Source organism: Xyrauchen texanus, chromosome 25, assembly GCF_025860055.1.
Source record: "Xyrauchen texanus isolate HMW12.3.18 chromosome 25, RBS_HiC_50CHRs, whole genome shotgun sequence".
In the NCBI taxonomy this organism is placed as follows: Eukaryota; Metazoa; Chordata; class Actinopteri; order Cypriniformes; family Catostomidae; genus Xyrauchen; species Xyrauchen texanus.
In genome coordinates this window covers 34,237,501-34,252,975 of record NC_068300.1, presented here as the reverse complement: position 1 = coordinate 34,252,975, position 15,475 = coordinate 34,237,501, and the positions used below count along the sequence as shown (strand labels likewise).

Sequence of the window (15,475 nt, the reverse complement as noted above, 5' to 3'; positions counted from 1 at the left end):
GGTGACTGATATTCTGTCTAATATCTCCTTATTGTATTGCATGGAAGAATGAAAGTCATATGGGTTTGCAACAACATGATGATGAATGATTACAGAATGTCCATTAATAATAAAAAGAATAATTCTGTAGTACATGTTAAATGTGAATTATGTAATGGAATATAGGGAGTTAATGTCCATTATGTCATTTGTGAAAGTAATGAGTTACTCACTGTTTGAGTACTTTCTTACTCTTACTCAAGTAATTATTTATGTTAGCACTTTTACTTCTACTTGAGTAGTTATTTTTTTAAGTAATTGTACATTTACTTGAGTACAGTTTTTGACTTCTCTACCCACCTCTGATACAGCTGGACCTGAAAGAGACCATCTGGATACTGTACTGTACATTACATCATGATGCCACTTTAATGAAAGGCAGGCATATTTAGTCTTTCATTTTGCCAGTATGTGTTGAAACGTAGCCAGCACCTAAACACTTAAGCATATGTCTCATACTTATGTGGTGTCGAATGTGGTTATGTTTTTAAACACACAGAAGAGGATGAATGACAGATAGACCAGATTTAAGCGATTGCACCCTATGAACTGTGCAACTTTATCTGCTTTTATTCAGAAAGTTCACTTTGGACTTTGAAATGTATCACAAGTTATGATGTTTGCATGTTCAGCAAAGTGGTTCAAATCAGTTTAAAGAAACAGTTCACACAAAATAAAAATATTTCTGTAATTTTTTACTCAATATTTCCAAACTTATATGCTGTTATTTATTTTGTGGAATGCAAAAGGAGAATTAGTTCAGAAACTTCATGCTATTTTTCATACAATTATAATTCATAGTGACAATTTAGTGACAATCGGCATATATATTTTCATTCAGATTCAAATATATTGCATAATTGTGACAGATGAATAAAGCATTAGACAATAGAAAAAGCCTTTTCTTTACAAAATATTTTTAGAGGTTTGAGAGGTTTGTTTAGGCATGCTGGAGGCTCCCTGATGACATGGCCCGTAAAAACACGAAGTAACATACTTCAAGCTTGAATTGCTCCGATGATAGGAAAATATGTACTTTTATTACGGAATTTGCACATGAGACAGGAGGCATGATTAATTGCATTCTTTTTTTATATAATCAATCACACTAAATTAACGTGTTAAATTGACAGCCCTACTCTACATATCTCCTTTTGTGTTCCATGGAAAAATTAAAAATACCATACAAAATAAGCATACAGGTTAGAGGAGACGGAATATTCCAGGTTCAATACAAGTAAAGCTCAATCAACATCATTTTTGGAATAATATTGATTATTATCCACAAAATGTATTTGGACTTGCCCCTTCAAAAGAGGTCAAAAATCTGGGTCAAATCTGTAAACGTTAAAATACTCAATATTTCAAAAGTATGGCCACAAAACATAAACAAGATTAGTGTTAACATGATTATAGTGTAAAGCTATGTAATGACAATGTAATGTCAACAAATCATGCAATGAGTGTAAAATGACTATTTAAACAGCTTTACAGTTCATATAACACATGAGTTTAACAGAAGAGTTAATAAAAGTGCTTTTATAAAATTATAATTTCACATTTCTGCCTTTAAACCATCCAAAAATTGGTCCCATTTACTTCCATTATTTGTTGTGGTAATCAACATTATGCCACAAATACAGTCGATTGCGCTTAACTTGTATTGAAAGGAGGTTGTCTTGCATGTACCTCACAACTATTCTGGGGCCATATTTTACTGTAGAACCCAGTTGCCACGTAGATTGTCTAAGAATGGCAAACTCTGACAAATCAAAAAGCATTTTGTTCCTGACGTCCACAGGAAAAAGAACGATTGTGCAGGTCTCTAAGTCAGCTAAACTGAATGCCAACAGGACAGCAAAAACTTGAACATTTGAGTGGAGTGGTTTGTTCCAGAGACAGCAGAGTAAAGTAGTCATTAGTCTTTCAGCTAGTGTGTAGACACTCCCGACAGGCTAGTGAAAACTGTGTGTCAGCGTTATCTGCCTCTCTCTGTGGACGGGCACTTTGATTGGACAGACCGAGCAAGAGATGGTACTGGAAAAGAATGATGTGGCATGATTATATCCACATACTGTTACATTTCCATCAACTGCTGGATGGAAACACCAAGATGTGAATAAATCTCCAAAATGCACATAAAATATTATTCAGGTGAATAAATGTTTTATTTGATAAGAAGAAATGCACATAAACTATGATGAAAACACATTTACTGAATAATCTCCTATTGATTTTTTTAGGAATAAAAGTTGTGCATCAAAAAGGTCACGTATAGGTGAAGGTATATTGACACTTTTGAAAAAAATCTTACACACGGTAGGCCTATAGCCATAAGGATGGATGAGTGCACATATATTGTACTCCCAGAAGTGTGTGACGTGCTGTTGCTCCCAAACAAGACCGCAAGATCATGTAGATTTACACTCTACAACACCAGGAAGATAAGACCTTTCCTCTCTGAACATGCCACACATCTGCTTGTTCAGTCAATTGTCATAACTAGACTGGACTACTGTAACACTCTCATTGTAGGCCTCCTTGCATGTGCAATTAGACCTCTGCAAATGATCCAGAATGCAGCAGTACGTCTGGTCTTTAATGAACCTAAGAGAGCATATGTTACACCGTCTCTCTCCATTGGCTACCGGTTGAGGCACGTATCAAATCAAGGCTCTGATGCTGGCATACAGAACAGTCACTGGGTCTGCTCCAACATACCTAAAATCATTTCTGCAGAGCTACACGCCCACTAGAAGCCTGCGGTCAGCTAAGGAACGTCGCCTTGTTGTACCAACACAAAGAGGCACCAAAACACTTTCTCTGACTTTCAGCTTCATCATACCGCATTGGTGGAATGACCTTCCCAACTCCATCCGTGAAGCTGTCTCACTCTCTGTCTTCAAAAAATGACTTAAAATGCATCTTTATGGTTTTTCACATAAATTAAATTTGCAACTTAGAAACATAGCTAGTGAGAATTAGTTCCTGCATTTATTCAGTCTTTACCATTTATTGTCCCCTGGAATTGGACCTCAAATATCCATATTTAAAAATACTGTTATATAATTGAGAACTCTATCCCTGTCATGCGAGATGTCCATGAAATACAGCCTCTCATATACAGTGAAAGAAATGGACGATCAATCTTATTTTATGGCATCCCATTCTTCAGATAGAGGGACGATATAATTCTCTGGGCTGTGTGGTAGAAGGGCCCACGTTTTTAACCCCAAAAATATTTTTTTAATTTTCTGAATGAATGAGCCCAGATTTTTTCACTCGTTTTATCATCTACCAGTGTGATCATTTAGAATAGTACTAGCACACCTCTCTTCAACAAGCCAGGTGATTTGAGGTATACAAATGGTGCATGATGAGCTATACACCAAAGTTTAAATTGCCAGTATGAGTAGTCGTAATAGTGATGCTTGCCTTAGCCAACACAGTTAATGAAGAAAAAATGATGGTCGTTGGGGAAATGGATCTTCATTATTTCACAATCTTACTGACACATTGTTATTCTGAGCCACAGTCTTGTAATGTTTAGTTAGACAATGTTTAATGTAAAGTATATATTTTGTTGTACAAGCCTGACAGTTATAGTTGTAGAGTATCAGCGGGGAAAATTACATCTATCTCCACTCCTCTCTTCACAGCTCTGTCATTCTGATATCTTAACGGTTAGACTGTTTCGGTTAGCCACTTTGTCTCTCTGTCCCATTTTTTCCCCATTGACTCCCCCTTGTTGTTTCTGACTCCCTTGTACTCATTCCCTCCAGTCTAAACAAATGTGTAAAAAAAATTTTTTTCCCATTGACATGATTGTGCTTGTGTTAACTCCAGTACATTAATAGACTGAAATATTCCAGCTCAACATATTTCTTTTCACATCTAATTTTCATCTCAATAGTCAGCTGTATTTACTTGTCTTGGCTGTCGTCCTGGGTGGCAACTGGTGTGAATTACAATGACCCATGACAGTAATTCATGCTGTATTTCACTGGTACGCCATTTTTATTTGTTGTGTGGTCTGCTAATTGAGCCGTTTAAATGTTTAAATTACTCCTGCAAGGGTTTTCGCGTATTTTGAATTCCGTTGTTGTAGCTAAGCCAATTTTCGAGTTTGCGAACAATCTATTCAGTGTGTTTTCACATTCGTTCAGTGATCAAGTCACGATTACGAAGTGTTTTGGCTTCATTCTTCTTGTGTATTTATAAATATTACTGAGGGGATCCAGATGTCCATCAGGGTGGGCTTTGCGGGTGTACCCATTTAGTGTTGTCAGTGCTCTAACGGCTGTGCCATACTCACTCTGTTTATTTCTAATACCTCCACCAGTGTGTTCGTCATGAGTCCTTTGTCATAGTTTATCTCTTTAATATTCATGTGGTCTGTTGGATACAGCTGAGTGAATTAAAGTCACTAACATAAGCAATAAACTTGCATACCTCCACTGCATTATTTTAAGAGGGCTGGTGTGTTTGTCAGTGTGTGTGTAGGTCAGGTGGCGGTATCCTTTAATATTTATCCTCCCATTCTGCTCATGAAAAAAATCAAGGATTACATCAAGATATAGATTGTAATGCAGGGCGGAATTTATATAAATAAAATAGTCTTCCCTTCTCTCGCCGATGCTTGCATGCCAGTGATTACCTCTGCGTGCCAATGCTGGCATGCGTGCCATAGGTCGCCGACCCCTGGTGAAGGGTGTGGTTAGTGGTTGCGTTAATCTGACTTAACGCAACCTGCTTTCCTGGGCACAGCACAAGCCACTCAGTGTCAGAAAACCATCAAATAACTATGGTGAAATAGATTTATGTAAAATTGGGGATTGAATGGCATTAGGGCATTTACAAGAGTAGGGAGTTTACCTGTGTTTTGTTGTCATGACAACAATGTTGTCAAATTTTGAAGTATTCCTTTAATGGTGCTAGTCCATGCAATACTTGCTGTCACAATGCTAGGGTATTCTGGTTGGTTTCTAGGTTGTTGCTAGGTGGTTTTGGTTGGTCCCCAAGTCAAAAGATTCCACCCCCAAGTCTCTATGTATATCTCTGTTATGGTCCCCAAATATGGCTCGGGTCCCTTCTTCATTGAAAGTCTATGGGATTTTTTCAGTGTTTTATCATCTGTCAGGCGAAAATTGTAAGTCTGATAGTTTAGAAAATGAATACCATGCTTGTTCTTCACATTTCGAGGTATCATTCTTTTCCGTAGTACAGCCCCCTAACCCTAAGTATAAACAAATGTGATGCTTGCCTTAGCATGAACCGTTAATTAGTTAGAATTTGCTAGACTATATTTCGAAACATGCTGCTGTTTATAGAAGATTCATTGTTCATTGAAGATTTAATGTTTAAGCGAATGGTTACTTTTCTTTTTGTATAACTTCTCTAATTAACAGTGTGATTTTATATGTTTTAATAGGGTTACAATTTAAAATGTGTATCACTGGAAATAGCTACCTAGATAGGGTATGTAAACAGGAATGAGACAAATATTCAAGCTCAAATATACTCTTTCAAGCTATACTTTTCCATCTATACAAGCTTGGAATAATTTTTGTAATAGGGTAATATTGTTAATTATGGGTTAATTATACACGTGTCTGATTATGTTTATTTGTATTTGCCTACAGTTACAAGGAACGAACAGCGAGTTTTGGATAAAACCAAAAAGGCAGTAAAAACAGCTGGCTTACAACGTTCAAGTTCGGATGCAGGCAAAGATCGTGGTGAACATCAAAAACCTCCCTCCGGCCTCGTCCGTCCCTCTTCCGCCACTGTAAATTCCTTCGGTTTCAAAAAATCAGCTCCTGCAACTGGCACTGCCACTGTGCTAACAACTGGTGGAAATACAGTTTCTGGAGACTCTGCGATTGTTAGCAAAGCACCTAAAACCACTGGCATTCCTGTGAAACCTTCTAATGGTGGTGTAGGTGCAGGACGGAAGACCAGCCTTGATGTTTCAAACTGTGATCCAGGTTTCATGGCTCCAAATGCACGCAACAACATCCAGTATCGTAGTCTCCCAAGACCTGCAAAGTCCAGCACCTTGAGTTTGACGGGAGGTCGGCCTGGCAATCGCCCTGTTAGCAGCAACATGGATGCTGGTCTACAGACCCTAAAAACAGTCCCCACCCAGTCCAGACTTAAGGAACCAGGCAGTGGAAAGATCTCAAGCCGTGCTAGTACAGGAGGGATTGGCCCAGTTAATCAGACTGACCGTGAGAAGGAAAAGGCCAAAGCCAAAGCAGTGACATCAGATTCTGATTGTTGCGGAAGTAACTCGTTAAAGAACGGTACGTTAATGCCAATACAGTCTGGATTGGAGCCACCTTCCAAGCTTTTGGGGCTTCGACAACCATCCAGCTTGGGGAAATATTCAGAGCTGCCCTCTCCAAACAGCCAAAGGTAAGATTAACTGATAAGGCCAAAAGTCTTTGTCTCCGTATTTATTATATGATCAGTGTCCTAATCAGGTGCAATGTGATAAAGGATCGGTGATAGATGTCTTCCATGCTAATCTAAGTTTTTGCCATAACCTGATACTACTGCAACACGTGTGGGCACTTAAACTCTTGAGAAAGCTCTGATGGAGCATTTGACAGATAGGAATGGATGAGATCCGTTTTGAGTGATTGGAAAGAGAGGTTTTGAAGTTAAGTATAAAAACAGTGACATTTTTTGACTCCTTTCATTGTGTAAATTAGGCTTGAGGCCACATTGAAAATCTGGGATTTAAAATCGAATTTAAACCTTAAAATGAAAAACCTGAAAGTTCACTAATCAAATGTAAAAGTGTGAGCAGCAGGGTAAATTAAAGGGACACTGGACGTGTCTGGCGGACATTATGACATGTTCTAAAATTCATAATTATTTTCTACGAAGTTACGCACACATCGGCAGTACTTAGTGACAAAATTCTGAAGTGCTATGGAGCGCAACTCTCATAGTTTTCCATTAAATTCGACCGAAATCATCAACATAGGACAAAAATGATCTACTCTAGCCATCGCTGTATGATATATTGTGTATATATATCTTTCATATAGCCTACACAATGTATCTTCAGTTACAAGAATGTCTTTTTGTGGTTTGATCACTTCAAAGACCTACTCAAAGCTACAAAAAGAGAAATTGCATAATAAATGTCGCCATTTCTAATTGTTCAGTTTGCACAGTTACACCAGTTTCATACACTAACCTGCATACTCATCAACATAACTTTCTACATTGTTGAAGAAGTACGAATCCTTAACGCAACTGGAGGCACGTAACTTTGGACTGCCATCTGCTGCGCCACATCAGCTCGTCAAGTGTGTGTGTGTGTGTGTGTGTGTGTGTGTGTGTGTGTGTGTGTGTGTGTGAAATCGTGACTGCGACCGGCTGTTATATCACCCTCTTGGGTCTCCCAATGCTAATACACCAGACTGTAAAACAGAGGCCAGCTGGGTGAATTGGAAAGCATGCAAATTAGGCTTCTAATTTAAATGTCAGCTAATTTTAATATATCTATGCCTCAAAGATATATTGATAAAATAACGTGCAAATCAATAATATATATTTCGATAGCTTATGGCATCCCTAATATTTGTATATTTCACTAATTATCTTCACAACTCAAATGGATGTTATGCACAGCACATGCAAGTGCATCACTAAGTGGCATTACTGTTTATTATAAATTTACAGTGTTAGTTTCAGTTTTAATTAATCTCTTTATCTTGGGATTCATAGGCCGCCCAGTGCCAGATCTCTGCCCAAACCTGCTCATCTGGACAAGGTCAACTCCAACAGCCTCAACTGTGGGATAGTTGACGTTGTGAACCAACTTCCACCCAAAGTGCCGCCCTTCTCCAAACTACAGGAGCTATCAGGAATGAGTAGCCCAAACACAACCTGTCTGACCCCCAGCCCGGCTCCTGTCCTCAATGTCAACTCCTCTGAATGTTTCTCTAGTGACACAGTGGGCCGAGGGGGCAGTGCTGGTGGCTCTCCCTCACTCTACCCCCGTCTCTCTGGGCTGCATCGTAGCATGGAGTCCCTGTCCCTGCAGATGAGTGTGTCTCCAGCAGTGGGAACTGTGACAGAGTCCAGATCCAGACATGAGGACAGAGGGCCAGTAAGTGGCTGGTCAACAGGAAGCAGGGTTTCACTTACTCTCACGACAGACAGGTGAGGGCATTTCCAGTAATTTGTAAATCCATCTGAAAGCAAATTTCAGTTTTTCACATGTTTACAGTCACTTTACCAGACAGTCTACTGCATTGGTTGAATCAAGAACCTTAGATCAAGAACCACCATGTGGCACCCAAGCAGTGTCCAAAATTAACTCTCCCTAGGGATCAAATGCATGGAAACATGTTGTTTGTTGGTCAAGTTATTGGTCAGTTGGCCATTCGTTTTTTTAATTACAAAATGGTTTAATCACAATGTAACAGAGATAGTATGAACTTTGCTGTTTTTTATTTTATATTATTATTATTATTTTATCTGACATAAATAACATGATTGAATCAAATCAAACAGGTACAAATGCATTATCAAAGAAAACCCCATTGACATCTAGTAGCTTCTATAATGCTTCAAGACTTAACACACTTAATGGCCACTACACAACTTCATGGGAAATGGTACCATAATAACAGTACATAACGTGATAAATATTACGTCTCAATTAACTCAAACTACCGAAGAGTGATGTGAATCTTCATCTCTCATGTTATAATAAACATTGCAAAACCATGGTTCCCTTACGATTCAGTACACTTGACATTGCTTCACTACACTGCTGCTATGGGGAGTGACCTTCTACACGACCTAGTTGAAATCTTCCTACAATAATGCCAATATTGGCTTAAGTGTTTAAGCCCCATCCTTTTAGGCGCAAAGCTGTCAGAAAAAAAGTGGGCATGCAAACACAGTTTCTCAGAATTTCCTTCCTTCAAGACAGCGATTTACCACTAGTCTAGATGTTTTCTACTACTTCGCCTTCAACAAACATGAGTCAGCGAACATTTACTCTGAATGTGAGATACAGAAACAGCGGCGAGACAAACACATGCAATAAAGAATGGAAAAAAGTGTACAGCGCTAGTTGCACATGCACGAGGCACACATACTTTTTCAATAAAGAGCTCTTTCCCACTTCAAAGCATACACATTATGCACAACCACTTTTAAATGGTTAGCAGCACATTATATCATACAATGAACAAACCAAATTACCCTCTGTCCCATTACGCGGACGCGTGGTGTGCCCTTATGAGGATTTCCGACTGGGTGCAAAAAATTATCGAACATGGTTATACGATCCAATTTGCACATCAGCTGTCCCCTTTCAGTGGTGTTCTGTCTTCCATTTTTCTGTCCGAAGACGGTCTGTTGTTATGAGAAGAAATACTTAATCTTCTCACAAAGAACACGATACAGGTTGTTTCAGATTAATTAATAAGCCTGTTCTCCCGCTGTGCGAATGCATGGCAAGCCATCTTGGGCATGTCAGACTGGGTTTTTTAAACTCGGGACGTGCCCATTCAAATGTTAAATGAGAAACAGATCTTATCGCACATCGGTCCTACGTCAATAGATCTGAAGGACGCATACTTCATATATCAGACGTCCTTTTACATTCATGTTCGAGGGAAATGTGTATCAATTTAAAGTTCTTCATTTCAGTCTCTAGCTTCCCGAACAGTCACAAAATATATTGATGTGGTGTTCGCCCCATTGAAAATGAATGTTGTGCGTGTTTTGCATTACTTCGGCGATTGGATATTACTAGCCAATCAGAGGCACTACTGAGCGAACACAAAGACTTGCTGTTCCCTTCCGAGGGAACTCGCACTGCGTCGTTGAAAACGACTCTTTGGGGAAGGCTCCTTAGCGTGTGCCTCTGAAGTATGAATGAAACTATTCCAATCTTGATTGGTGTTGCGTCATGACGTAACATGTGACTGCATAATCGGATGCATAAATGTGACGCCGGCACACACACACATTAGCTTTCGCTCTTCAGCAAGCACTCTATGTATATTGTTTGTCTTATTTGGTGTTGTTTGTCCTATTTAAAATAATTATGGCCACCGAACAGTTCAAGAAGTGCGTGCACCCCTGCCCTCGTTTTATTACGGGTAGGGACACGCACGATTTGTGTGTGAACTGTTTGGGAGCGCAGCACGCACAGGCAGCTCTCGAGGGATCTGCCTGTGAAAGCTGTGAAGCACTACCCCTGAGAGTGCTGCGCTCCGGTTGGCGTGCTTTGATGAGCACGGTCAGGCTCGCGTCTGTTGAGGCAGCGCGGCGATTGAGATCGTGGGGTTTGCAGCAGGATCTTGCAGATGAGAATGAGACTGCTCCGGCACTTTCTCATTCTTCGTTTGAGGATCCCAAGCCTACTGTGAGTGGTGCAGAAGCCCGCGTCGCGGCTTCTTCTGCCCACGATCAGGTCCCAATGCTCGAGCTCTCTGCTTCCGAGGAAGTGGAAATGCTCAGCATTGATGTGGACGACCGTGAGCCAAGCACGCCGGGTTTCGGCCAGGCTTATGAGGAGCTAGTTCAGGTTGTGACGCGTGCTGTGGCCAGACTTAACATTAGCTGGCCACAAAATAAGCAGGGAATGCACGTAGGAAGCAAATTAGACGAGCGTTTCCTGCAACACACGTCACAACCCCAGCGCCGGGGTTTGCCGTTTTTCCGATCTCCACAAAGAGATCTCGAGATCGTGGGATAAACCACATTAGTCCCGTGTCTCCACCCCCAGTGTGGTCGATTACAGCTATGTTTTAGGGGCACGGGATATGGGCTATGGGAAGATGCCTGGTGTGGAGGAGGCTTTAGCCGGTTACCTCTCTCCTGAGTCGGCATCTTCCCTTAAAACCCGGCGCTGCCTAGTAAGCCCTGCAGAGATACATCTGCATTAATAAGCAGGGCTTACATGGCGGCAGGTCGGGCTGGTTCATACCTGCACTCAATGGCGATTTTGCAGGCGTACCAGGCCGATCTCCTGAAAGATTTAGGCGAGGGGAGGGCCAACTCCGAAGATATCGCAGAGTTGCGCAGAGCCGCAGATCTGTCTCTCCGGGCCACTAAAGAGGCGGCCCAGCTATTGGCCACTCTATGGCAGCTATGGTGACCACGGAGAGGCATCTGTGGCAAAATTTGTCGGGAATAAAAGAAAAAGACAGAGCTTTTTTGCTTGATGCCCGCTCTCAGCCCTCTGGCCTGTTTGGCGACGCCGTTACATCGGTCGTCGACAGGTTTCAGGAGGCGAGGAAACAGTCTGCGGCGTTCAAGCAGTTTCTCCCCGTAAATCCAAGTCTAAATCAAGTAGGGTGGGGCAAACAGATCAGCCCCAGCCTTCAGTCAGCTCCTCGCACAGCGCAGAGCAAAGGAGGCGTTTCCTCTAGAGCCCCTCCTCCAGGAGCTTGGCAACAGAGGAAGCGGCTCCCAGCGAAGCCCTCCAGCCAGGGGCCGACCTGAGGGGCGTCCTTAAGGCTAGGAGGGCTTCGGGAAGAGGTCCTAACTGGGGTGGTAGAACCTCCGAGGGCTGCCCCGCTGCAGAGCAACCGAGGTTGTTCTCACAGCGGAGCCCTCAGGAAATCGGTGTCGGTTTCCGCCATCTCTGGCGCTCGGGCCACACCAATTTCCAGCGAGCGCACACCGTGCCATTCACGTCAAAAGATAAAAAACACACATCAATTGTGGTCACAAGAACTGTATCGACCAAATCCTGCCGGTATCCGCTTCAGGAGGTCGAGAACAGTGCTTGAAAAAACACCGAGAGGCTGGTTCCCTTAGTAGATTTTGTAGAGGCATGGAATCATCTACCCAACATATCTGCATGGGTCCTGCATATAATAAAATCAGGGTACAGACTGCAGTTGGGCACTGCCCCCAAATTCTCTGGGGTGGTGCAGACTACAGTGGTTCGGGGCAGGCTCAGGTGATGGAACAAGAAGTGCAATCTCTGCTGCTGAAGGAGGCCATAGAACGTGTTCCTCATTCAGACAGGGAGTCCGTTTTTTACAGCCGGTACTTTATAGTTCCAAAAAGGATGGGGGGTTGAGGCCGATTTTAGATCTCAGAGTTTTGAACCGGTCTCTGAGGAGGTTCAGGTTCAAAATGCTTACTATTCCTGTCATCGTGAGTCAGATCAGATCCGAGGACTTGTCGGTTTGTCACGATAGATCTAAAAGACGCCTATTTTCATGTATCCATCCTTCCATGTCACAGGAGGTTCCTGAGGTTCAGCTTTGGGTGAAGCTTACCAATATCGGGTTCTTCCGTTCGGCCTAGCACTATCTCCCGCACATTCACCAAATGTATGGATGCAGCTCTTGCTCCACTGAGACTTCAGGGCATCCCTATACTGAATTATATCGACGACTGGCTCATTCTGGCCCAGTCTCGAGAAATGGCGATTCGGCATCGAGATGTCATTCTTGGCCACATTCGAAGTTTGGGGTTGAGACTCAACACAAAAAGAGTGTGTTACAACCATCCCAGTGCACAACGTTTCTGGGCGTTGTGTGGAACTCGGTTACGATGCAGGCACGCATGTCTCCTGCACGTGTCGAGTCCCTTATGGCGATGGTGGCGGGTTAAAGCTAGGCCAGGCCATCACTGTAAAGCAATTTCAAAGACTGCTGGGCCTCATGGCAGCGGCATCCAACATTGTACCTTTGGGCCTTCTACACATGAGGCCCCTCCAGTGGTGGCTGAAAACCAAGGGGTTTTCCCCAAGGGGAATCCATTTAGTATAATCAGAGTAGCAGCGCAGGTGCCTTCGTTCTCTGCTAATATGGAAGAAACCTTGGTTCCTGTCCCAAGGGCCAGTGTTGGGAGCATCATGTCGCCGGAAAACCGTTTCGACAGGCGCCTCCCTCACTGGCTGGAGCGCGGTCATGGATGGCAGCTTTGCCAGGGGTCTGTGGCAGGACCATCATCATTCTTGGCACATAAACTGTCTAGAGATGTTGGCTGTGTTCAGGGCTCTGAGGAGCTTCCTTCCAGACATCAAAGGTTACCATGTCCTAATGCGTTCGGACAATACATCAGTGGTAGCTTATCTGAACCGACAAGGAGGACTCAGATCGCGCCCTCTGTGCAGACTGGCGCATCAGATAATTCTTTGGTCCCAAGGGAAAATACTGTCTATCAGAGCAATATATATTCCGGGGGTTCAGAATCAGGGAGCAGACATCCTGTCGAGGCAGGGGCTGAGGCCCGGGGAATGGAGACTTCATCCAGAGGTGGTGAAGTTGATGTGGGACAAATTTGGACCATCGGAAGTGGATCTATCTCGAGAGACAGATCCACTTCTCGAGAGACGTCCCACTGTCCACTTTGGTTCTCCCTCTCACATCCAGCCCCACTGGGGTTGGACGCCATGGAACAGGCTTGGCCGAGGCTTAGCCTGTGCGCATTTCTCCCGATCGCTCTGCTCCGGGAGTCCTGGAAAGGGTCGCCAAGAGGGCATCAGTCTTCTTCTGGTTGCCCGATGTGGCCGGCCAGTATGGTTCTCAGACATAATTTCACTCCTGATAGCTCTGCCATGGCAGATTCCTCTGAGGAGGGATCTGTTGTCTCAGGCAGGGGGCACAGTCTTCCACCCTCGTCCAGAGCTGTGGAAACTGTGGGTCTGGCCTCTGAGGGGGTTCAGTACCTAAATGCTGGTCTATCAGCGGTGGTGGTTGAAACCATACTTAGCTCTAGGGCTCCGTCTACTAGGAGATTATATGGCCTCAAGTGGAATGTGTTCTCCACTTGGTGTAGAGAACATGAATTAGATCCAGTTAACTGCCCGGTGGCTTCAGTTCTGGAGTTTCTTCAAGATCGTTTCTCTGCGGGTCTCTCCCTTCCACACTTAAGGTGTGCGTGGCTGCCATTTCGAGTTCCATGCACCACTGAGTGATGGGCCTCTGGGGAGGCACCAGCTGGTCATTCGTTTTCTCCGTGGTACATGGAGGATGAGACCGGCAACCAGGTCCAGGGTTCCTGCCTGGGACCTGGCGGTGGTTCTCGAAGGGTTATCCCTGGCCCCCTTGAACCCCTTCAGTCGGCTTAGCCCAAGGACCTGGCGTTCAAGATGGCTTTTCTCTTAGCTATTACCTCTCTAAAGAGGGTGGGTGATCTTCAAGCCCTGGCAGTGATGCCAGCTTGCTTGGAGTTTGCCCCTGGCGGAGTTAAAGCCATTTTGCACCGAGACCTGGCTATGTGCCTAAGGTGCCGTCTAACACGGCACGGTCTACTGATCCTGCAGGCATTTCATCCTCCACCTCATGTGTCGGCAGAAGAAGAGAGGCTCCATTTGCTCTGCCCTGTCAGAGCTTTGAGCGTTACCTCGAGAGGTCCTCTTCCTGGAGGAGGTCGGACCAACTGTTAGTGTGTTTTGGGTCACCTAGGAAGGGGCTCCCTGCCTCGAAACAAACCATTAGTAATTGGATTGTTCAGGCTATTATCTCGGCCTACAAGGTGCACAATTTGCCTTCACCTTTGGCCGTATGGGCTCATTCAACTAGAGGCATGGCGTCCTCTAGGGCTCTCTTATCGGGAGTACCCCTCCAGGAGATCTGTGAGGCAGCCGGTTGGGCTACCCCACACACTTTCATCAGGTTTTATAGTCTGCACCTCCCTAGTACGCCTGGCGCACGTGTGCTCTCGTCCTAGCTGAGTGCCTGAGTTCAGTTTCACCCTAGGGCAGGCCTTTTTTGGTCGCGTGGCCTAGTGGGCATTCGTTCCCCAAAGAGTCGTTTTCAACGACGCAGTCGCGAGTTCCCTCGGAAGGAGCGTCTCGGGTTATGACTATAACCCTTGTTCCCTGAGAAGGAGCGAGACACTGCGTCGTCCTGCCACGCCCCTCAAGGCCTGAGAGCGGCTTGCTTCATCGCTAGGCTAATGTGTGTGTGCCGGCGTCACTTTTATGCATCCGGTTATGCTGTCACATGTTACGTCATGACACAACACCAATCAAGATTGGAATAGTTTCATTCATACTTCAGAGGCACACGCTAAGGAGCGTTCCCCAAAGAGTCGTTTTCAACGACGCAGTGTCTCGTTCCCTTCTCAGGGAACAAGGGTTATAGTCATAACCCGAGATGCTTTGCCATATGGAAAATGTCAACTGGGAGAAAAGGACACTTTTCCCCAACCAGGAAATCTCCTTTTTAGGTGTTTGTCTCGACACGTTGAGCATGCGCGCACACCTCACGAACAAGCGCGTACAGACCATTCTTCGGTGTCTGTCTCAGTTCTACTGGAACAACATTACCACTGAAGTCATTTCAAAGAATGCTGGGTGTTATAGCGGCAGCATCCGCCGTCATACTGTTAGGTCTGTTACACATAAGACCTTTCCAGTACTGGCTCAAACGATGTTCCACATTGCATTGGCATTTGTTATGCCCTGTGCAAGCGCTATACACATCAT

General features: G+C 43.9%; 1 protein-coding gene across 2 annotated transcripts in view; it reads left to right on the top strand.

The window, feature by feature from the left end:
* The window catches only part of LOC127618450 (neuron navigator 1-like), a 133,253-nt gene that overhangs the window by 98,726 nt on the left and 19,052 nt on the right, over positions 1-15,475 (top strand). For both annotated transcript variants that reach the window (XM_052090897.1, XM_052090898.1), the window contains 2 exons: positions 5,682-6,456; positions 7,783-8,220. In XM_052090897.1, coding sequence (XP_051946857.1) covers positions 5,682-6,456; positions 7,783-8,220 — 1,213 coding nt within the window. The remainder of the gene's footprint in view (positions 1-5,681; positions 6,457-7,782; positions 8,221-15,475) is intronic.